The sequence below is a fragment of the Barbatula barbatula genome, assembly GCF_947034865.1.
Source record: "Barbatula barbatula genome assembly, chromosome: 23".
NCBI lineage: Eukaryota > Metazoa > Chordata > Actinopteri > Cypriniformes > Nemacheilidae > Barbatula > Barbatula barbatula.
The window spans coordinates 10,909,334-10,932,556 of record NC_136786.1 but is presented as its reverse complement, the minus strand read 5'-3'; the positions used below and the strand labels follow the sequence as shown (position 1 = coordinate 10,932,556).

At 38.9% G+C, this 23,223-nt stretch overlaps 3 protein-coding genes across 6 annotated transcripts in view; 1 reads left to right on the top strand and 2 right to left on the bottom strand.

Annotated features, from left to right (window-relative positions):
- The window catches only part of fam49bb (family with sequence similarity 49 member Bb), a 41,551-nt gene extending 33,116 nt beyond the window's left edge, over positions 1-8,435 (bottom strand). Inside the window, exon 1 of one of the 2 annotated variants that reach the window (XM_079488363.1) lies at positions 8,392-8,435. The gene's annotated coding sequence lies outside the window, so the exon portion shown is untranslated. Of the gene's footprint in view, positions 1-7,081; positions 7,432-8,391 lie in introns of those variants that run through there. The other variant, XM_079488362.1, reaches the window with a different exon arrangement.
- Positions 7,038-10,692, top strand: eef1a1l3 (eukaryotic translation elongation factor 1 alpha 1, like 3). The gene is made up of 7 exons (XM_079488361.1): positions 7,038-8,748; positions 8,821-9,000; positions 9,083-9,379; positions 9,445-9,595; positions 9,663-9,919; positions 9,992-10,226; positions 10,328-10,692. The coding sequence occupies exons 1-7, from the start codon at positions 8,605-8,607 to the stop codon at positions 10,426-10,428; spliced, it is 1,365 nt and encodes a 454-aa protein (XP_079344487.1). The 5' UTR covers positions 7,038-8,604; the 3' UTR covers positions 10,429-10,692.
- Positions 10,693-10,758: 66 nt separating this feature from the next.
- The window catches only part of asap1b (ArfGAP with SH3 domain, ankyrin repeat and PH domain 1b), a gene marked incomplete at its 5' end in the record, with an annotated part of 50,777 nt that continues 38,312 nt past the window's right edge, over positions 10,759-23,223 (bottom strand). For 2 of the 3 annotated variants that reach the window (XM_079488360.1, XM_079488358.1), the window contains 14 exons: positions 10,759-11,955; positions 12,237-12,359; positions 12,461-12,969; positions 13,185-13,243; positions 13,684-13,759; positions 14,393-14,548; positions 16,996-17,215; positions 17,301-17,408; positions 17,524-17,591; positions 17,815-17,930; positions 19,197-19,282; positions 20,367-20,553; positions 20,661-20,752; positions 21,046-21,179. In XM_079488360.1, coding sequence (XP_079344486.1) covers positions 11,881-11,955; positions 12,237-12,359; positions 12,461-12,969; positions 13,185-13,243; positions 13,684-13,759; positions 14,393-14,548; positions 16,996-17,215; positions 17,301-17,408; positions 17,524-17,591; positions 17,815-17,930; positions 19,197-19,282; positions 20,367-20,553; positions 20,661-20,752; positions 21,046-21,179 — 2,009 coding nt within the window. In that variant the 3' untranslated portion in view covers positions 10,759-11,880. The remainder of the gene's footprint in view (positions 11,956-12,236; positions 12,360-12,460; positions 12,970-13,184; positions 13,244-13,683; positions 13,760-14,392; positions 14,549-16,995; positions 17,216-17,300; positions 17,409-17,523; positions 17,592-17,814; positions 17,931-19,196; positions 19,283-20,366; positions 20,554-20,660; positions 20,753-21,045; positions 21,180-23,223) is intronic. The other variant, XM_079488359.1, reaches the window with a different exon arrangement.

Genomic DNA, 23,223 nt, shown 5'->3' with positions numbered 1-23,223 from the left:
ATTAGCAAAATATACCATAGCATGTTATGGCAAGTGATGTTATTGTTTTTTTGCTTGCTCCGGCATTACTGTTATTATTATTTGTGAATAGGTAGAAATTCTAAAAAACTAAATATATTCTTTTATCGCATCACATAACTAACCGCTAGGCCACACCTCCAACAGAAACAGCTAAATCTTTGAAAGAATTGTAAGAATAGAAAAAAATGACTTCACAATTCACAAAATATTTTGAAGAATGTTGGTTACCAAAAAACATTGGCTCCCATTGACTTTCATTATATGGACAGGAAACCACTAAGACATTCCTCAAAATAACAACTTTGCACAGTTATGTTTCTGTAGACCAATGTTATTTTAGTTGACTAAAATTAATAACTTGAAAACGTTTCAATTCATTGAAATCAAATAAAATATTGACCTAAAAATTATTGGAAACACTTAAAACTAAATGAAAAATGTACATGTTGCCTCAAAAAATAAAACTGAAAGCACTACAATTATAATCATAAAAAAGCTGAAATAAAAAAGTAAAGTATTAATCTTATATAGCAAAATATAAACAAATCAAATGATAAAATAACAAGCATATACCAAAGTTGCTGAAATTTAAACATACAAATCTAAAAATAAAATCTAATTTATGATACAAGTAAAAGTAACATAACTATGCTGTAGACACCATTAGAGGTGCATGTACAGTACATGGGTCTATACTTACTGCAAGTATTAAATTACCCATAACAGACCTTGTCTAAAAGACCATAAATGCCAGGCAAACTGAGTGCAGGTTGAGTCATCTAACAACATTCCACGCTGCCATCTCAACCCCTGTATTTACCCCCACACCCTACTGCACTGTTTGCCCTTTCCTACACAAACGCAAATCTGAAGCAGAGAGATGCATTACAGTCAGTGGCGGTGAACTGAAGCAGAAAAATAAGACAGGAGGATGGGCCGGAGAGAAGCAGTTGACCAAAGCAAGATCTAAAACAATTGTGCCCACCTGACCAATCTCGAATATACAAGACCCCCTAATGTGCAGTACATTGTCGATGTAATTGACATTCGCTGAATTTACGATCGTGGCCACACAGACACCTTTTAAAACAATTATACTTATTTCTGGTCAAATGTGGTTGGAAGGCAGGACATATGGATTTACCCCTAGAACTTGGTTAATAGACGGTAATCTGAAACATGGCCATGATATTTCCTATGACATGGAAATGTTACACTCGAAACCAAGAAAACCTGCTTCTAAACAACTAAAGCAATTGGTTTCATCCAAACAGTAATTTCTGTAAAACTAATATTTAGTCAAATGAAAATGATATGGTGATGCAGTACGAAACTGGACTGGGTGGTCAAAACCCATGCCACAATCTGAATGGGCTCTATGATTTTAGTCTGAGGCAAAAAAGATGAAGACCAATAAACCCGATGTGTGCTACAGTCAGTGGTCATTTAAAAGAATACTTCACCCAAAATTGAAAATCCTGTCATCATTTACTCACCCACAAGTTGTTCCTAACCTGTATAAATGTCTTTGTTTTGATGAACACAAAGAAAGATATTTGGAAGAATGTTGAGTAATTCATGACAAATATTTTGGGTGAACTACCCCTTTAAAAAGCATTTCTGAGATCAGTAGGTAGGTCAACACTTGCATACGATTAAGAAGGGAGTGTAGTGCTGTCATACTAGAGACATGTGTGCTATTTCAGGAGTACAGTGCATTTCTTTTTCTACCTTAGAGGCACAGTGCAAAGACCTACTACATCACTGCAGTTGGTTTACATCAGATTAGTAAAACATTCTCTTGGACTGAATGGAAAATGTTAAGCCAATGAGGTGGACTAAATACAGTGAAATCAGTCCATGCCTTACCAATGAATAGTCACGGCGACTAATAAGACAAAAAAAGCTTGACTCACATCCTGGTTTTAACACAGACTCTGTGAGTGTACACTTCAACACCTTCAAACCAACCAAATTCACTACTATGGGGACTTCACAGGAATAAACTGTCCTTCTCTCTATTGTGGGTTCTATTTACAAGCATTTCTCTCTGTGTAACCCTTCTGCTTGACTGAAGATTGGCATGTTAAAGGTAACAGATGGATATTGTTGGGTTTCCTTCCAAACTCATCTGTGCCTGTTGCCCGGTTCAGCGGTCCTCCCCATGACAACGACTGGGTATGGGAACAGTATATGACGATATTGTGGAGTGTCAAAGTGACACAAATGAAGTGAAATCTGAAAAAAGCCTTCTTGTTCCCTAACAAAAAAGCTACGGTTGGAAATCTGAAAATTGTCATATGATCACTCTTTTTAATATATAATCTTTAAAAAAAAATCTTTAAAAAATAAAAAACAGATGTATAAAATTACTTTGAAGCATTTTCAAGGCATTTAATATCTGTAACGTGACAAGATTTTGAGTGAAACTGAATTTTTAGATAGGAACAAGGGTAGATCTATTAAGATTTCACTGGACTGTGAGAAATAGGCTATGATCATTTCTTGCTTATAATATTTTGCCAGAAAAAAATCATTTCGGAGGTAGATAAGATTATATAACATGATGGATTATGTTAAGGGATTAATATCACGTAAATATGAAGTTAAGATTGCTAAAGTAGAACAGAAATTGCAACATTTTTTGTTTAGATTTAACACAATTGAAACGTTAGAATAATGATAAAGCAATCAAGGAAAATCCCATTGCTCAGCTCAACTGTGTAAGTGAATAACATGTGCAGACATGACATTATGAATGTACAACATTACATGCAGCTGCATGAGAGAGTGCACAGATCACCTGAGGTTAAAATAAAGAACGGCACTGTTGAGCCGAGTTACAGGCCAAAGAAACATATGTGCTTCTGAGGTTTAAATAACACAACATTTAATAAGACTGACACCATTGTACAATTTGGGTGACGATTTATCAACCTGCAAATAATTGATTTGTTTGTTCTTCATGTCCCTCGCAAAGAAGTAATACACATACTAATCGAATGAATAAACTCAAACACACTTCAACAAGACATATATTAAATATATGAGGTAAAGTTCAATGGAATGTCCTCTAATTGTGGTAAAGGTCAAAGTGATGTAAATCAGTTTGCTTGGTGAGTTGGTTCAAAGTGAAGATTAACAATTATAATCTTCTTCCTTATGTCTTTCATTAGCAAAATCTACAGATTAGCATTCTTTAAACAGTGCACTTCATTTGCTATTCATATTATTTACATTTAATTACTAACCAAACGCTAACCAGCCATACATGTAATTCTGCATTCTTTAAAGAATCTAAAATGTATGGTTCAAGTAAATAAATTCTGCTCTTGTAGTGGAAGACGGCTTGGACGGGATAGTTAACCCAAAAATTAAAATAGTACTAGTAAAATAGTACAACCCACGTCAAGTTTATACATCGTGCGATAAGTCGTAAATGGACTATAGGGACAGGCATACTAAATACGTTATCTCCATCGGTAAAGTAAAAACGTGACAACATCCTTGTCCGCTGCTGTAATGCTTCGAAAAGGAGGGGTGGTTTCAATTCACAACCGCTAGATGCCGCTAAATTTCATACAGTGACATACAGACAATATAAAGATTTCTTACGGTACAAATACTATATCATCCGCAAATGTAAACACTTATGTGAATTTTAACCGCACAAATTATTCACTAACCTTAAAGGAATTGTTCACTTTCAACATACATTTTCATGATCATTTACTCACCCCTGTTGTCAACCAAGCCACTCCAAACGGTTGAAGGTCAGAATTACAGTTTCAGTGCAGCCTCAAAGGGTTTTAAATGATACCAGACGATGTATAAGGGTCTTATCTAGCGATACAATTGGTTATTTTCTAAAAATAATGAAAATGTATGTGCTTTATAAACACAAATGCTCGCCTTGCTCTGCGAAGCGCAATCACCACTTCACATATTACATAATCACGTTGAAAATGTCATGCTTGAAGTAGGCAGAATCCAGGATACGCACACGAAATGACCATTTTTAACAAAACACTGACACAAAGAAAATTTCTTATGTGTCATTGAATAACTTTTGAACGGTCCTCCTTCTCCACATTTGTAAACACTGACTCGGTACTGCCTACATCAAGCGAGACATAGTTTTCAGCGTAATTACGTAGTAAGTCAAGTCGTGATAGCGCTTGCAGAACAGAGCAAGGCAACCATTTGTGTTTATAAAGCATAAACATTTGTATTTTTTCTAGAAAATGACTGATCGTTTCGCTAGATAAGACACTTATTTATCGTCTGGTATTGTTTAAAGCCCTTTGAAGCTGCACTGAAACTGTAATTTTGACCTTCAACCGTTTGGAGTCCATTGCAGTCCACTATATGGAGAATAATCATGAAATGTTATTATCAAAAACCTTAATTTCTTTTCGACTAAAGGAAAAAATACATATACATCTTGGTTGACAACAGGGGTGAGTAAATTATCATGAAAATGTATGTTGAAAGTGAACAATTTCTTTAAAAATATACAAAATATTTCCCCAAATTAACTTTTTTCTGTAAAACGCTTTTATCACACAAACACATTTAATATTTTTCCTGGGAAAACCAATTCATTAATATTCATGATGTACGACTGAATGACTCATCATGTACACATGGGCATATACAATTATCGGTCACCTCCCCTTACATTTTACTGTAAAAACACATCTTTCTGACTAACAGAAAATCATGATTTGTTGGTACAGTTTGTCTTCGCTTGCACACCAACACTTTATTTCCATTGTCAACCATCGATTTATTGTAAAGGAAGTGGCTTTGTGTTGGCTGTGTACACTAAAGACTACGGGATACGTCTTTTAAAAATGTTGGCACCAACCTGTTTTAAAATATGTCAACACAAGAAAGAAACCTGTCAAATATTTTCATGGGGTCTTTAACAGTGAACATGGACTTCACATTGTCCAAATGAAGAGGTATTTCTCTGAGGAAATTCCACTTGTTGAACTAGTAGCAAAGACCACATCCTCTCGACACGGTGTGTGGATTATCATCTGACATAGTGAAACCTACACCAACCAAACTGAAAGCTGATGTTATAAACCATTTATAAAATGTGTCATTCCAGATAAAAGCAGAAAGCTCCTGACAGGTTTAAAAATGTTCCTATTTCCCAAACTATCAAACAGATGCAGACAACGACCACGTCCACGTGAGATATCTCACTTACCATTTGATGGATTCGACACATTGGTGACTGACTGAGTACCTTGATCTAAGATGTGTCCTTAAAGCAAACAGACCCACAATGTGTGCCCTACACACGGTTAAACATTAAGAAATGATGTGTGCATTGCCTGCCATGATCCAAAGTATAAGTTTGAAGATTAGAAGTATAGTACATCCCTTCATCTGAAACCATTTGTAGGTGCATATTTGTAAATATTTGTTTGTTTGTGAGTTTTAATTTAAAAAAAATTGACACACAACCTTTCTCGTATATTTGTAAGGAAATAAGATTGTCCCCCATTAAATCCATTCTATGGAGGAAGATCCGGAATTGTTTTCCTCAACAATCGTGGATTCGTTTCTACAGAAAAAAAATGTATCACCATTTTAATTTAAATTACAGTATTAGTTCCCAGCTAATATAACACGGATGCTCAGATAAAGATGTTTTTATGCAAACAGTCTATGTTCTTTATAGTTAATATACAGTATATTGTTGATACAATGTAGGTTTATAATTATGATCACCAATATTGTTACATTTTCCCTTTAACTGCCATTAAAACGTCGTTTTACTCTAATGTTCCTGATGTTTTCTACAGAGACACTATAGTGTATAGTACGCAGCATCCGCTCAAACAAACAAATCGGCAACCACATTAGGAACCCGACTTAATCTATGACTGAAAGCATACAGCCCGACACAATTGTCAGCAATCACCACGTCAAAGTCTTCCTGTATGCTGACTCCAGACCTCACCTACATACCATAAAAGGAGAAGGAAGGACACGCAGAGAGATGTTAATCGATCTGTGTGAACCCGAGCTGGTGCATGTCAATGACTGTGATGGCTTTATTTATTTAAAGGTGTATAATTTAAAATGGCTGCAGTGGGAGGTTCATATAGAAGTGATGGATTATTGTGTACAGTGCCGGCTAAATGAAATATTCGCCTGTGTTTAATGTTACACACAGATTATATATTATCTTAAACGGATATAGATAAGCTATGGATGAACTATATAGTCATTTGTCTCTGTGCCACAATAGCAATGACGCCTGATCTGTAACATTACTGACTTTTCAGAAAAACTTGAAAAGGGAAGTGCTATAAATTGCAAAACTTGATTGCAGAACCTGACACTTATAGTTACACTGCTTTTAGAAACACAATTTAGATTTGCATATATGTTCAAGCTACTGCACTCATACATAGCAAACCATTGACTTTTATCTGTAGATGCACAGAGGCAAATACAGAAGCAGGCACAATAAAACTCACATCTCGCATCTAAAGAGCTTCTGAACCAGAAAATGTTTAGCAAATTCTCTCATAACATTACATGCACACAAATACCCCTCTTGGTGCCATGAGACATGGATTTTCTGTACAGCACAGCGTTCAACACACACGTTTAGGATCACATACGTGTGCAACGGCACCAGTTTGGACACCCCTACATAGCCCTCAGCATATTTACAGAAATATGTATTCATCTATAAAAATAAAAAGAGTAATATAAGAGCAGGTCTTGCAAATATTGCACAAGGCTTGCACTCAGTGAGAACAGTCCCATTAACCCTGCATTGCAATGCACTATATGACCTGTTACGGTTTCATTCCGTGCTCGTTACATGTATTTGACTGTCAAATGTTTAATGTGTTCCTATGTAGCCTATGTCCTTTTAAACAGTGGATGGCTAAGGGTGCCATCGTGCCGAAAGCACACCACTCACATGCTGGACTATCGCACTAATGCATGCCGAGTAAAGCCCCATACATACAGAATAAAGAGATTAAACGCTGGCGATCGACATACGAAAACCTCGAGCACTCACCCTTATCCCAAAGCCTTGAAAACCACGTATGGAGTCCACGCTATAAGCTCCAGTGAGGAAGGTTAAGATCTCGCTCTCTCTCTCCTTCTCAGTATGAGTAGCGCTCTTTCTCTCTCACTGTTTTACTGACTGTTATTTCCGGGTTCATACAACGTCACGCTCCTCGCGCTCACTTCAACCAAACGCCCCGCTGCTCAATTTAAAGCATCTGGAGTGATGTCATGCGACAAAGATTCAAGTACACGACGATAACTGGACGGCATGCGTTTACCGTTGACACCGATCTTTATAATAATAATGTATGAAGTTTATAAGGTTGCGTTCGATGCGCCCCCTGCTGTTCAGCGCCTGCTGTTGCGCATCAGCGACACACCTGACGGACAAAGTCCCGTTATGTAAACCGGTGCAAAAAGTTATAGTGACTGACGACACACTTTCCGAGAAACCAGCTGATATATCATGAATAAATATACATGCATTTTGATGTTCAAAAATACCTATACAATAAAACGTCGATTTATTTAGATCTAGCAAACCAGTTTTAGGAGGGATGTTTTTGTTTGGCCTACAGTAAAAGTTGTCATTTGGTATTAGCCACTGTCACGTAAAATGAACAAATAAATAAATAATATGTGACCCTCGATAACAAAACCAGCCTCAATAGCAAAAATAAAATACATTGTATGGTTAAAAATGACCTTATTTCTTGTCGAAAATTTTAAATATCAAGTTTCATGAAGGTATTATGTTAATTTCCTGCACTAAGTATAAAAAAACTTTCTTTTTGTTGAGGGGATGACGTGCTACTACAGAGCCTCCGATTACCAACTTTAAAGGCATTTTTTGCACCCTCAGATTCCAGAGTTTAAACTATTGTACCTCCGCCAGATATCATCGCCATATCATAACAATACATCAACAGAAAGCTCGTTTATGCATCTTTCAGTTTACGTAAATATCCCAATTTGGAAAAACTGACCCACTGTTTTGTCGTCACATGTGCATATTCATCTACATCGCTTTGCAGACATTACATCTACATTACTTTTACATTTAGGCATTTGGCAGACGTTTTTATCCAAAGCGACTTTCATTTTATTATACATTTTACATAGGTAGCCTATCTGCAATCCCCCGGGTTCGAACCCACAACCTTGCGTTGTTAACGCTCTACAACTGAGCTACAGGAAACCCAAAGCGTTCAAAAAACACATTTTTGTTACGCGTTGTACAAAAAGATTCCCAATTTTACCTCAAAAACCCCAAAAGTGTGGTAAACCTTTATTACCACTGTATGTTCGATGTAGTACCTGTTAAAGAAGCCGTATCCGGTTGATTATGGGCGCTGTCGGTCATTATCCCATCAGCCTCGGGATTATTGATGTCAGCAGGACTCAATCATCAAGATCGATACATAAGTGACCCCTGGACCACTAACTTTACCATAGATTCAAACCGCGTAGGGAGGGCTGTGTGAGACAAGCCTCGATTTGTGTGTGGAAAATCGTACACCGACGTACAATATGGGAAAAGAGAGGATTCACGTAAACATGGTCATAATCGGGCACGTGGACAGTGGCAAGTCCACGACGACCGGTCACCTCGTCTACAAGTGTGGGGGAGTTGATCCCAGAACCATCGAGAAGTATGAGAAAGCTGCGTCCCAGGTCAGGGTTTAAGTCCTTATTTCAACTTATATATCCCATGCTGCAATTTAAACGCTTGACTTCTTTTTGAAGATGGGAAAGAGCTCTTTTAAGTACGCTTGGGTTCTGGACAAATTGAAAGCGGAGCGAGAACGTGGCATCACAATCGACATATCTCTGTTGAAGTTCAACACGCAGAAATACACGTTCACCATAATCGACGCACCTGGTCATCGTGACTTCATTAAAAATATGATCACGGGCACTTCACAGGTACGTCACGCTTCTTGGGTATGAGGTTCGGCTTTGCTTCAAGGTGTGGATTTGTTTAAATGTCACATTTTGTGCCCTGCAGGCTGACGCGGCTCTTCTGGTTGTTTCCGCGGCAAAAGGTGAATTTGAGGCCGGCGTGTCTCGCAACGGTCAGACGCGAGAGCACGCCTTGCTGGCTTACACGCTCGGAGTGAAACAGCTGATGGTCTGCGTCAACAAAATGGACCTCACAGAACCACCGTTCAGCCAGAAACGTTACGACGAGGTGGTGAAGAACGTCTCCACCTTCATCAAAAAGATCGGGTTCGAGATCGGTGCGGTGCCCTTCACGCCCATTTCCGGTTGGAGCGGTGAGAACATGATAGCGCCGACTCAAAAGGTAATGCGGCCGAGACGTTCACCTCAAGGATGTTTGGTGTCCATTGACCTTATGCTTCTGTTCAGATGCAATGGTTCAAGGGGTGGAAGCTCAAGAGGAAAGAAGGTTTCTCAAGTGGCCGAACCCTACTGGAGGTCCTTGACTCTCTGCTTCCTCCAGTGCGCAATGCAAGCAAGCCGTTGCGTCTACCCTTGCAGGACGTCTACAAGATTGGTGGTATGCGTCAAGATTCATTCAACGCTTGTTTTTTTTACATCGATCTCCAATCTATTTGATCTCTTAGGTGTTGGCACCGTCCCTGTGGGCAAGATTGAGACTGGGGTCCTGAAGCCCGGGATGGTTCTGACCTTCTCACCAGCGAAGTTGACCGCAGAGGTCAAGTCCATTGAGATGCATCACCAGGGGCTTCAGACGGCCCTCCCGGGCCACAACGTAGGCTTCAACATCAAGAACGTGGCCGTGAAGAATCTACGGAGGGGGGATGTTGCGGGAAATTCACAGCAGGATCCACCATCAGACGTCAGCAGTTTTATTGCTCAGGTACTGGATTGCTCCTGATTGGAATCGGACAAAAAGGACACGTTTCTGATCATAAACTTGTCTTTTTGGCAGATAATCATGCTGAATCACCCGGGTAAAATCAAGGCTGGTTACGCTCCGGTTCTGGACTGCCACACAACCCACGTTTCATGTCGTTTTGCTGAGCTGAGGGAGAAGTTAGACAGGCGTTCAGGAAAGAAACTGGAGGACTCTCCACCGTATCTGATGTCTGGAGATGCTGCTACAGTCAAACTTGTGCCTAACAAGCCCATGTGTGTGGAGAGCTTCTTCAACTATCCATCTTTGGGTAAGAAGCAGCGTTGTGATGTTTCGAACCTCAATGGGTGCTTATTTTAAAGTGAACTACTCCAGTGATAGTTTTATTTGTGGCCCGTCCTTGTTTCTTAGGTCGATTTGCAGCAAGGGATCTGAAACAGACTGTCGCTGTTGGGGTCATTAAGTCCGTGGAAAAGGTGGACCAATCGAAAAAAACGAAAGTATCAAAATGAAGTGATCATTTGTTTTTATAATTCCTTATTTACCAGCAGTCTGGTATGCGAACCAAAGAGGTTCTGTTTAAGTTACATTTCTGTGTATAGTTTTATAGCATGGCACTTTATGTTGGCTTTAAGAAGCAGCTTCATTTTAACTTCCTGTTGTAATGGCTGGATTTGATTGTGGGCCTAATGAGATTGGTATGGATGTAGATCCATTTAAATTTGTATGTTGCTGGACTGCGAATAAATTTCAGTTGTCACTTCAGTGTGTTTGACAAATTCTTGTGCTTGCACTCTTTATTTGGTACCCAAACCTGAAATGTACAATCCACATTCAACAAGTGCAGTTTAACATCTTTTATTGATGGTGGAATGGTAAGTGATGGCCATGTTCAGACAGTGGACACAGTCCTCTGACTCTGCACTCAACTTTTAAAAACCACTTTAAATACAACCATGCTGAGTATGTGCAAGGATTGCACTTTCCTGACAGAATGCAGTCCGTGAACCGCAACTGTAGCTTGCGTTCATAAGATCCTTGGTCATTTAAATGTAAATTTTCATAATGCCCTCTTAAGTCTTAGTGATATGAACTGCACTGATGGCGATTGTCCTTCAATGGGAGTTAGTGCAAGTAAAACTTAGTTTGGGAGTTCCATGGATGACAACAGCATTAACTCGTAAATGTAATACAGTACATTCTATTACATAAAAATATAACATCTAAACAATTGCAGAATAAACATTTCAAAGTATTCAAGTATCCATCACAAAATCAAACGCTTGTCACAATACTAAAGCTGAATGAGGAAATGTAACAGAACTTTGACTGGGCGACCATTGTGTTTGTAGAAGTAGATCCTTCACGCAGCTACGTCTGTGAAGATAAACACTGATATGGTATAACGGGTGAAAGTCAACCAGTTAAATGTATGCATTGCACGGGTTATTTTTACACAGGTAGCAAGCGTTTGTTTCACTCTTAGACATGCTTTAGTGGTCTATTAGGAAAAGATAAAACTTAAAATTCCTGATGTTCAGGAAACTTACAAGTCCAGTTATTCCATTTGGAAGATATGCCAGGGACCGCTATGTGTCAACCGTAGCCACATTAATACAATAAAACTGGCCCCAGACGTGACGTGCTGGCAGGCGGAGTACTTTTCAGACAAACAAGTTTTTACTTTTGCACAAAGGCGCACACGTCCTTGTGTGAAACCCCACACACACTTATGTATAACTTTATATACAAAGATACAGTAACAGTATTTGAGAGAAAAAGTGTTGGATGACGTATAAAGGATAAGAGAAACGGCGGTACAGTTGGATACTTTATTTACAGTCTGTCTTTAGTGGCGATGTGTTTTCCACTGCGGTTGCATTTTCCTTAAACTTGCATTATGGATTCAGCAGCTAGGTTAAGTATGTCCCATAGCCAGGTAAGCGGCGAAGGACGTCTGTGTGTCAATCAGACAAAATGTGAACAAAAGACATGGGAAATACGCCTTTCCTCTCCGGCTGACCCTCGATGTGTCCGATCTGTAGATAAAGACAAATCATGTGGTCAGATAATGATGAATAAAAGTAAATAGGCCGTGACTTTCTCTCTTTTGCAGAACACAAAAGAAGATATGAAGAATGTTGGTAACCAAACAACATGGTTCCCCCATTAAATGGACACGAAACCACCTTGACATTTCTCAAAAATATCTTATTTTGTGCTCCACTAAACAAAGAGTCATATACAGTGTTTGAAAGACATGAGAGGGAATAAGTGACATCATTTTCATTTCGGGAACTTTTGGTTACGTTCCACTCACCCACCACTCATGATCTTCCTCCCCTGTTACCAGGATGACCTCACCCTCAACAAACGTCAGCTCATCATCATTATCAGCCTGGCAATCATAAATGGTCTTCACCCTCCGCATCTTACTCTTAATCTCAAAGAATAAAGCAAAAAAGAATGTTAGCATGTCTTACAGAAAACCTCATTGCTTCAATATTAGCAGAATCCCCAATATTTCCGAGACAAAATCCTCACCGGATTAATTTTTCTAGGTAATGGTACAGGCGTCTCCTGTGCAGAGGTTGGACTTCCATTTGTGTCTTCACTAGACTGGACAGGCTGAGGTGACGGCTCTCCCTGATGAATAACCATCGGGGTATCTGATGGCTGCGGTTTGGGAGCGACATCACCGGATGGAGGTTTGTGAACAACCTCAGTGTACACAGGTTTGGGTGGAGAGACGTCGGTCAGGTTAGGTTTGGGCGGGAGATCTTTCAGCTGAGGTTTAGGTGGAAGGTCACCCAGCTGGGGTTTGGGAGGGAGGTCAGACAGCTGAGGTTTAGGAGGAAGTTCTCCTGGCTTGGGGGCTAATTCTGAAGGCTGTGGTTTAGGAGGTACATCCCCTGGCTGAGGTCTGTCGGCTAGCGGGACTTTCTGCGGGGTGTCTGAACTATGCAGGGTCTTCTGGAACATGATTGCCTCAGGAGGCTGGTTAGTTTTATCCATTGATGGATGGTGGATGCTGTCAATCTTACGCAAGGCAACTGGTAACGAAGAATGCAAATTCAGATATGAATGCTGTGTTATGTTTGAAAGTTTTCTTATCTTTGTTTCTGGGTCACTTCAGTTCCGGAAAAAAGCAAATAACTATAACATTATATCATTAAATACATCCCAATCCCAAATTATCTGAAGATTGACCATTATAATATTCAATCCTATTAATGTAAAGTTCACGCGTAGAAAGCATGTCACATACCCTTCTGAGGTAGTTTGGGAAGAACCCGTGGTCCAAGAGTGGGTTTATTGGTGTTGAGACTAGGATTAAAATAAAGAACACGCGTATATCTCAAAGCAGTGTCTGACAGCATCACATTTAAGAAAAGTCGTTGTATTTTGCATTCGCAAACAACACAGACACATTGACAAGGACATATTCAAATAAAACATGGATGACCAAATATAAAACTGCAGTCTGATGTTTAGTGACCTTTCTAACGCAAATACATATAAAATATAAACGTTCTAAATATAACTCAAATGTGCTCCATAAAACTTCAAACCTAGTTTTGCTACCTTTGAATTAGCATTACTGTAGCTCGAATGGTCGAGCATCGCATAAGCGACAATACAGTTTTTGATATACAAACTGATAAAAGATGTGTATCTTGAATGTGTTGTAAAGAAAACATGTCAATAAATGAGCTGTTCCGATGGGTTCATTTTTTCAACAAAATGCATTTGAGATGATGCTTCACCGTTGTTGTGGGATGCCCTCAAATCTGTTTGTCACAGGAGACATCTTGTTGACAGGATGAGGCGTTGAATCGCTTCCTGAAAAAAAAAGAGTTTGTTCAACAGTATTTTATTATATTAAATCATCCAAACGTCCTACCAAATAAACACATTTCTTAACGTATCTCCAATTTGTTAAGTAACAAAGCTTTAAAATCACGTTTAAACGAAGCCATGCACAATAATGGTTCACAGAAGCACTTATGACATTTTAACATTCTCAAAACATGTAACTACAAAGTACTTTGTCCTGATCCAAAGAAATGAAGCACCATGCAAACCACTGGGTTGGGTTAAGGATGGACTCATTAGACTGAGCCTTTTATTGACAATACTGTCCTCTTTACGTGGGTGATCATATCAAAGATGACATGGAGTGTAACATAGTAAAGCAACAAAGAATTAATGTAATGCAATGTGTTTGTAATGTTATCTTATATTATTGTGTTTTCTAACAACTCTAAAAATAGGTACCTAGGATCACGTGAAAGACCCTCACTGCTTGCCTTAAATTTATTGTACAACAACTCAAATTATGTTTTTATCAAACCCAGTTTTGTAGGAATAAAACCTCAAATCTAAAAAGACTGAAATGCAGATTGAAAAATTGTATATTGTAATATAAATCCAGAGTAAACAGGTGGCCCATGGCCCGCAGTTACAGTAGCCCACCTTTACAGGTGTGTGAGAGCGAGGTGGGGGGGTCAGACAGTGTGCGTTTGTGTCCGGGGGGAGGGGGTGGGGGTCTCTTCTTAGACAGGGTGGAGCTGCCACTACTGGGGCTCTGCGAGGCAGGGGTGGAGGGAGTCGGGTTCGACAAGGGAGGGGCTGATGGGAGAATAAACAAAAATACCAACATGCAATGACACCGTAATTTAGAATGGAGAGTTAACATCACACATAAATAAAAGTGAAAGAAAATAAAGGGACGGGAGTTCATGTGTTATTGAAACGAGAGCAGGTGAGGTAAGTACTTTTGGAAGTGGAGAATTTCGAGGAGTTTCAGTGTAAGCTGACGAACATTATCCACATAAAGATTGACGGATAGTGAAAAGGAATCTATTTTGTGTTTTAACTCCCCAAAGACATTTGGTTTTACCAGTAGGAGGACAGCATTGAGAGAGGAGCAGCCAATGAAAAGCTCAGTCAGAGAAAACCAGAAAAGATGTGTGTTGTGTTGTAAATACAGCAAGTTAACCAAACAAATATTAAAGCCTGGGGTATACTTTGTTTTTAAAGCATTGTGGCCCTCGTATACCATATAGATGTGCATGCACAAGCTCAGGTGACATGCACTTTTACATGCACAGTCCCTGCTGATGACTGAGGCCGTTTACACGAGACTTTTTATGCATTTTACACAAAAACGACATGTAAAAACGGTGTACTGAAAATGCAAACTTTTGAAAAACGGTTTTTGAAAACGACGGCATTATAGTTTCCGTGTAAACTCTGAAGGTGGCGTTTTCCAAAAACGATGATGTCATACGCATGCGTATAATGGGCATTCACGCGGTTCCTTTCACAAAAAGATATATAAATATTTTATCTTCAGCTGAGCCTGCCGCAAAGAGCTGTGCACATGGAAGATGCTGGATTCTAGATGCACAGGCACCACTTGCACACCGCCTCCGCCAGCGAAACAGCCCCCGTTTAGCCGATTACCGCATCTTTCCCTTTGAAAATGAACTAGACAATCACGACTCTATCTACTGCATGTTTGTGCCGCGTGACATGCTATCATTTCTCCATTGCATTTACTGCAACCCTACAACCAGCAGAGACATATTATTTATATGTACACTATTATAAACACATATACTCCAAAAAAGTGTTTTAAAATCGCTTTTAGATTAAAAGAGTGTATGCAGATGCGCGCAAGCACGTAGGGTTTCTTTATAGCGCAATAGCGCTGTTCACTGGCCTGCATAAATATATTATACATTTTCCTGGATCCATGTAAATGCAGACCTTTTTGATAACGCTGAAGTGTGTACGTGGAACTTTTCAAAAACGCAAAGGAATTTTTTTTCAGTTTTTTACCATGTAAACATACTCTAAATTACCATCACACCGCACATAAAACAAAGCATACTCCAGACTATTCTCCATACAGTATGTCAACCGTTTATTAACTATATACTGTAGAAGAAATAGTGCAACATAAAAATTCATACAAATGGATACAAGACTAAATGAATGTAAAATTCAGCATTTCAAGTGAAATGAAGACGTCTTAGATGCTCACTGGACTGTTACAGTTTGCATTTCAGCTGGGTTAGTGACCACAATGCTGTGTTAAGAGATTATGTACAGTATTGAAGGAAAAGTTCACCCAAAACTGAGAATTCTATCATGAATCACTCACTCTCGTGTTGTTCTAAACCTGTATATTTCTTTATTTGGTTAAACACAGAGGAAGAAATTTGGACAAATGCTTGTAACCAAACAGTTCTTGGCCACAATTGACTACCATACTAGGAAAATTACAGTCAAAAGTGCCCCAGAACTGTTTGCAAACCTACATTCTTCAAAATCTTCTATTAGTTCAACAGAAGAAGAAAAATTATAAAATGTATTTTATCCTACTTTGGTAGTCAATTGTGTCCAAATATCATTTATACAGATGCGGAACAACTTAATTTTCATTTTTGGGTGAACTGTCCCTGTAACCCCATTGATAACATGTCACGGGTCATATTTGCACATTTGCATTACAGTAATTCGAATTACGAAGGAAAATGTGCGTAGATGTCGTCACAATAATGTAAAAATGCAAAAATCTTAGTGTCCGTAAAGAGAATTTACTTTCATAAAGCATTTGTTTTTCATAAGGTAATATTTCTGTTGATGTTAAGGGAAATAGGGCCCGGACGTGTTCTTGACAGTCGTGGGGTTACAGAATGAGGTCATCAAATAAATGGGAGGTGTCTATTCAAATAAAGAGGTAGATAATCACTGATGTATGGTCGAGTGCTAGCCAGAGTAGCATAGTGTGAATGAGAACCGAGAAAAGCCAAAAGGGGAGCTGCAAGAGAGACCAGAAAAAAGATTGAAAGAAAAAGTTCATTTTTAAAACATTTGCATATAAGAGTCATATTAGAAAGTCGAACAATAAAATATCAACAGTCCATTTGTTTGCACTTGTGTAAGATAACAGAAAGCAACTCTTTTATTACAATTGTATACATGTATGAGGAGAATCCAGCTAAATCAGATGTTCTCTGCTCAACTTCTGTAGTTAGTGACTGGCTGTCAATGTGTTTCTGGGTTACCTTTGCCTGCATTCCTAGGGGGAAGAGGCGGGGCATCTGGGGAGGAGGGGCAGTCTGTGGACATGCTGTACATCTGATTGGTCAGTGCGGTGTACGAAAGCCGCTGCTTATCACGCTGACCGATGAAACTAGGCAGAGACAGCTTGTCGTGAGGAGACAGACTCGATGAGTGACAGAAGCTCTGCGGCCGGGGAGAACGATCCTTCTTAATAGGACTCGGCTAGAAATAAGATTAAAAAAATGAACCCCTCTGAGTCACGTGTCATGGAGAACATTTTGAAATGTGCGCCGGGGTAACGCCTCACTTTGTCATCCAGGTCATCATCGCTTTCGTCCAGTTCCTCCAGTCTGAGATTCCACTCGTATTCGACGTGGACTTTGGGATTAAACTTTCCTGCGACTGCTTGCGCCAGCTGAAACGCACAAACATGAGTCAGATTTGCAAACTCACCCACAACCTCATATCATTGCTGATAACATTAGGAATACGAGTCTGTTAACAGTGTATCTAATCCAGATGTCACTCACCGTTTCCTCACATTGGACGATCCTCATTCGCCTGGCCACATCCGGTGCTGTCTCTCCATTCTGATTGGCTGAAATATTAGACAGAATATCAGACTTTATTAATATCTTTGGGAGACAGTATTACATTTATAGGAAAAATTTGATGAAGTGATAAAGGACTGGTCTCTACATATCTTTAAACATAAAATAGAAGAAAGTACGAAATTTAAGTGATGTTTATGATCGATTAAAATACACCGTTTCCAAAAAAAACAACTCAAAAAAGAGAAATAAATGTAAGGCCAAACTCACTGATATCAGTAGCTGGTTTGCCTCTCAGCAGTAGTTTGAGACATTCGTGCTTCTCAAAAAAACAGCAGTAGTGCAGCGCTGTGTTTCCTCTCTCTGTTTGTTTATCCAGATTCCCACTGACAACCAAAATATAACAAAATCTCTGTTGAGGACTACTTTTTATTTTACATTCATGCTAAGAACAAAACAAATCTATTGAATTCACAGCACATTTATTTAAAACAGTGTTTTAATGAGCCATCTTACGATCTACATTAATTTAGGTTGGCAGTGAGCAAACAGTGTGCTGGGGAGAGAGAGCAAGAGCTCAACCCAATTCTGTTCACCTAGTGGGAATCACAGCGTGAGGAAGAACCAGCGAACAGCTACACATCTACAGCAGCGTATCCTCATTCTGTATGAAAACCACACAGCACTGACCCAGATTTACACCATTAGATTTACCAGCTAGTTCTGCTGGACCCCAAAATGTAACTTCATGCAAAATAAAACAGACTCGTGACGGTGTTGTAACATTCGGCTTATAGGAATACTTTCAAATAAAAATGAGCTACTTTGGAAGAGACATTTTAAACACTGTAGTAAGATACACTTAAAAATTATTTTCTTATTTGCTTCCCTCATTTAATGAGTTTTTCCACAAAAGAAGATATTTTGAAGAACGCTGGTAACCAAACAACACCCCATTGACTTCCATTGTATGGACACAAAACCACTGAACCGTTTCTCAAAATATCTTTTTTTGTGTTTCTACAAAGCAATGAGGATGTAAAGCTAAAAATGGAGCAACAAAATATATTTCCGAGATGAAAGTTTCTTAATCCCTGTTTTCCCATCTGCTGTCGTTTTCCTTCAAGGCAACTGTCAGTGCAAACCTGTTAGGATGCTTTTTTTGTCTTTCACTTCAGAGGAAAATCAAATAATGTTTACTTACTAGGATGTCGTCCAAGCATAGTTCTGGCTCAGTTTTGATCTTTTAATGCTGTTATGCAAGCTTTTATCCACAAAGCAAACTGAGGTAACCTAAATAACTCTATAATCTGCACGATGGTTGTTAAATACAAATGTATATCAACCAACAACAGCAATCCTAAATCATAAACTAAAGACACATTAAAGGAGTCGTTCATCATTTACACACCCTCTTTTCATTTCAAACCTGTATGACTTTCTTTCTTCTGCAGAACACAAGAAGATATTTTGAAGAACGTTGTTAACAGCCCCCCATTCACTTGCATTGGTTACAATAGATGTAAACGGGGGGCTGAGCTGTTCTGTTGCCAACATTTTTAAAAATATCTTCTTTTGTGTTCTGCTGAAGAAATTAAGTGATCGACTCAAATGTGGATACAAATGCTTCGTGATTTTAAACTGCCGTTTACCTGTTCTGGACGAGAAAGTCGACCAGGTGTAGTGAAGTGTGGTCGGCCGTCCTCACGGCGTAGTGCAATGCTGTCTCACCTGCTTCCTATAGAGAATGACAACGACAGACAATGAAGACATATTAACGCATCTTGAGTCTCAAAAACAAACCTCCCTTTAGCTTGATAAAGCATTGTGCTAGCAAGGGCAAAGTCATGGGATTGATTCCCAGAATACACATGAACTAATAAAATGTACCGATGTAAAGGATCTGCAAAGACTGATTGTAATTTTGGTTAAAGTGGCCTCTTTAAAATGTAATAATAATAAAAAATGTATCACAAATCTAATCAGAGAACAACTAACAGAGACCTATTTACCAACCTGAACCAAACAAAGACACCAAGATCCACGACACAATGAGAAATGTGAAACATTACTGCAGAATATTTTGTTTAGCTCAAAAATACATGTATCATTACATCAGTTAAATGCCTTGCAAATGCTGTTTCTTTGCATCGTTAGGAATCTATAGGACGTTAGAGCAGCACTGAACTGCTTGATGTGATCTTGATGTACTAATGATGATCCATTAAAAAGGCATTAGGCTACTAATAGTGCCTCCGCTGCTATAAACTATAGTCAAATCCAACCAGAAAATCAATGTATTGTGGTCTGATGAAAACTATATAGTAAAAACTAAATTGAGTTCATTTCAAATGATGAAGATTCGCCTGTACCCACTTAGACGCTGCAATTCGGCCGAGCGCTGGTATCAAAGTCATTTGCTGAAGGAACGAAAAGTCTCTCGGTGCTGAAACTAAAAAGATCAAGGCTTCACATTCAAGTCTCGTCCTGCCTCCTGATATGCACCAGACCTCAAAATCTGTGCTCATCAAAGGATCTGATGTGGATGGGTCATCCATCATGTGACAAGATAGCTGGAGTGAACATACGCTGACATTGTCCCTAAAGGTTTTCTCCCTGAATCCTCACTAACAAGCTTGTAAAAACCCTTTGGGGTGCCACTTTAATACATTTTTTAAAAAGCAAAGGTTGGCCTATTTTCAAAAAGAGAATCTATATTTAAACTTACATTTATAAACAGCAATTCTCACTAAGCAAATCTTAGTTTCTAGTGCTAGTACAATTTGCTGTAAACCATAATACAGTGTTAATGATCGACTCGCCTGTCCCGCTTCAGGTAATGGTTCCATAAGCTCCACCCCCTCCGCATACACCTGGATGAGTGCGAGCAGGTCATGTGACCTGACCGCTTCACACAAATCGCTCATCTTGGCAGCTGCTGAACCGCATGTTTTTCTTGCGAACTTATGATCGACATACTTTGCAATGATGAACTCCTTACGAGTAGTCCTATGAACACGATGTGAGAGAATGGGAGAATGTAAAATCAATGTATTTTAGAGAGAGATTCACATTTACTGTAAGCATCCACAGATGGATCTCTTATATAAACTTACATGTCACTAGCAGGAGTGGGTTTCGGAGATGGGCAGGAAAGATTTCCTTCCATTATTTCATTAAAACTACTGTTCCCCACATTCTTGGCCAGCTTAAATCAAAAAGTGGAAAAATATATAAATTCAAGAGATTATAGATGCTTTTAAAACAAACTAAATTATATAAATATATATAATGCTATTATATATATATATATATATATATATATATATGCTATTTTATATACACATTTATTTTAGTATTCTAACATTAATATTTAAATATTACATTATTTATAATATATTTAAGTGACATTATATAAAAAGTGTTTAGAAGGGATGTACCACACTGAACTTCTATGTTTAAATGTGTTTATATAGTAAATAAGAGAGACAATAAACACACCAAGAGTTCAGAGGTTCCCAGTTTGTCCAGTTCCATGGACTGGATTCGTGAGATGTGGACGCCCATCTCCCGATGAATACCCGAACACTCGATGCACGTCAGTATTCCGAGGTTAGTTGACAGCCATTTTGGATCTGAGGACATCAAAACAGAACAACTAGGACATCAAAACATGGCAAAACTAAGAAACGGTATCAACACATTACACATTTAGTACTACACAGTTGCCTTTTTATAACATGACCACCAGGGGTCCTCATGGGACTTGTAATCTCCGTTCCAGCCACTCCAGTATTGTTTAATACTGCCAAGCAGGCCGCTGTGTAACATTTGAGAGTGTTATCGCAGGCATGCAGACGCTGTCTGATCAGTGTTTGTGTAATTATTGTGTGTTCATGTGTGTGTGTCACAAAACAGCTGTAGCACCAGGGAAATCTCTAGAGCTGAACCATTGACGTGATGAGAAAGATAACACACTCACACACACACAAGCTAAACACAGACACAAATCTTATCTAACATCTCGCATTCATTTCAATATTTAAGAAACCTTTGAGTCATTCTGAAATACGTGTGAACAAAATATTCAAATGAATCCTGTGTTCAAACCGATGAATTACTGCAGTGAGGACTTGATTTATATGTGCTAAAACAGATAAAAACAAGCCTAAAGTCCCCTGGGACCTGTGCAACATCTCATCCTCTTTCAGAGAGTGCACACAATGAACGAGCGATGGAATAATTCCCAGCAGCCGCCCTCTCGGAACATTCAGCACAGCCCGCATGAGCCAATTACATAAGAGAGTGATGTAAGAGCGGCCGGCTCGACTCTACTGATGCTACTGCTGTTTTCATCACAACAGACAGACAGACTGATAACAGGCAAGGGAGAGAGAGAAAGAGAGAGCGAGAGAGGCTGAAACAAGGGATTAAAAGAGACAGATTGTAGGCTGAAAATGTGTAGAGCAGAGAGGAGGGACTATGAGAGAGAGAGATAGAGAGGAGGATTGAAATAGAAAGAAAACACATCACAGAGACATACAGAGAGTACTAGTGAAAAAAAGATTCAAATGAAAGAAAAGCTGAATAACCGAAGAAAATATAGCGGGATGCTCTTGCAACTTTGTAGTTAACAAGTTTAAAGAAGGACATATAAGCACAATACATGTATTATATATTGATTGTTCATTATTTGATCATTTCATTTTGTCCTATGAACTCATTAAATAGGCCTTTGTGAGGAATAGCCTATAACTAGTGGTTGACCAGTATGACTTTTTAATGACCAATATCATTGAATATTATTGAAAGGGGTTTAAAATGTAAAGTGTCCGATCGACATGTAAAAGACTCCTCATTTTCACTTAGCGATACTCACGTTATCAACATAGTGCACACCTCTGAAGCATTGTTTAAATGCCGTGCGAGGGAGTCAGACTTACTTGTGGAGTGACATTAAAAATTGAAGATGTAACGTATCATGATATCGAACCGTTGACGTGACAATCGTAATAGAATTGAATTGCGTGACCAGCAATGATTTGCATCCCTAATAAGTTGTCCATTTAAAACCTTGTTTTCAACCTTTTCATTGACCTCTTTCAAGTTCAAACCTTGTAAAACACAGAATACTCCAGATCCAGGTACCGTTTTGCCAGTCAAGTGCTCCAAGCAGGACTATTTATTGTATTTGTTTGTTAGGACAGAAATCTGGTTAATTACCATATTTTTAAAGGGGAAGTTGACCCAAACATTTACTTTGTGTGATTTGTTTACTCACCAACATGGCGTTAAACATGCTTAGAGAACTTCCGGCATCTTCAGAGCACAAAAGAAGATATTTAGGTGACATCCAAGAGATTTCCAGGCCTCCTCATAGACATCATGGTGTCAGTTTTTGCCAAGGTACAGAAAAGTACTAAAGACATCGTTAAATTGGTCCATCCGCGCATAGTGGCTCAGTCGAATTATTTTGAAGCGACGAGAATGCTTTATGTTTGAAAAACTAACAAAAATACCGACCTTACCGTACCGATATATTCACGAGAGCTCTTTGACACATGCGTACCAGGTATGTGCGCAGGACGGGGCATGGGGCTTGTCCCATTGGACGCCGGCACTCTGACTCACATGCGTCAAAGTCCTCTCATGAACGCACGCCATACACTGACACTTATA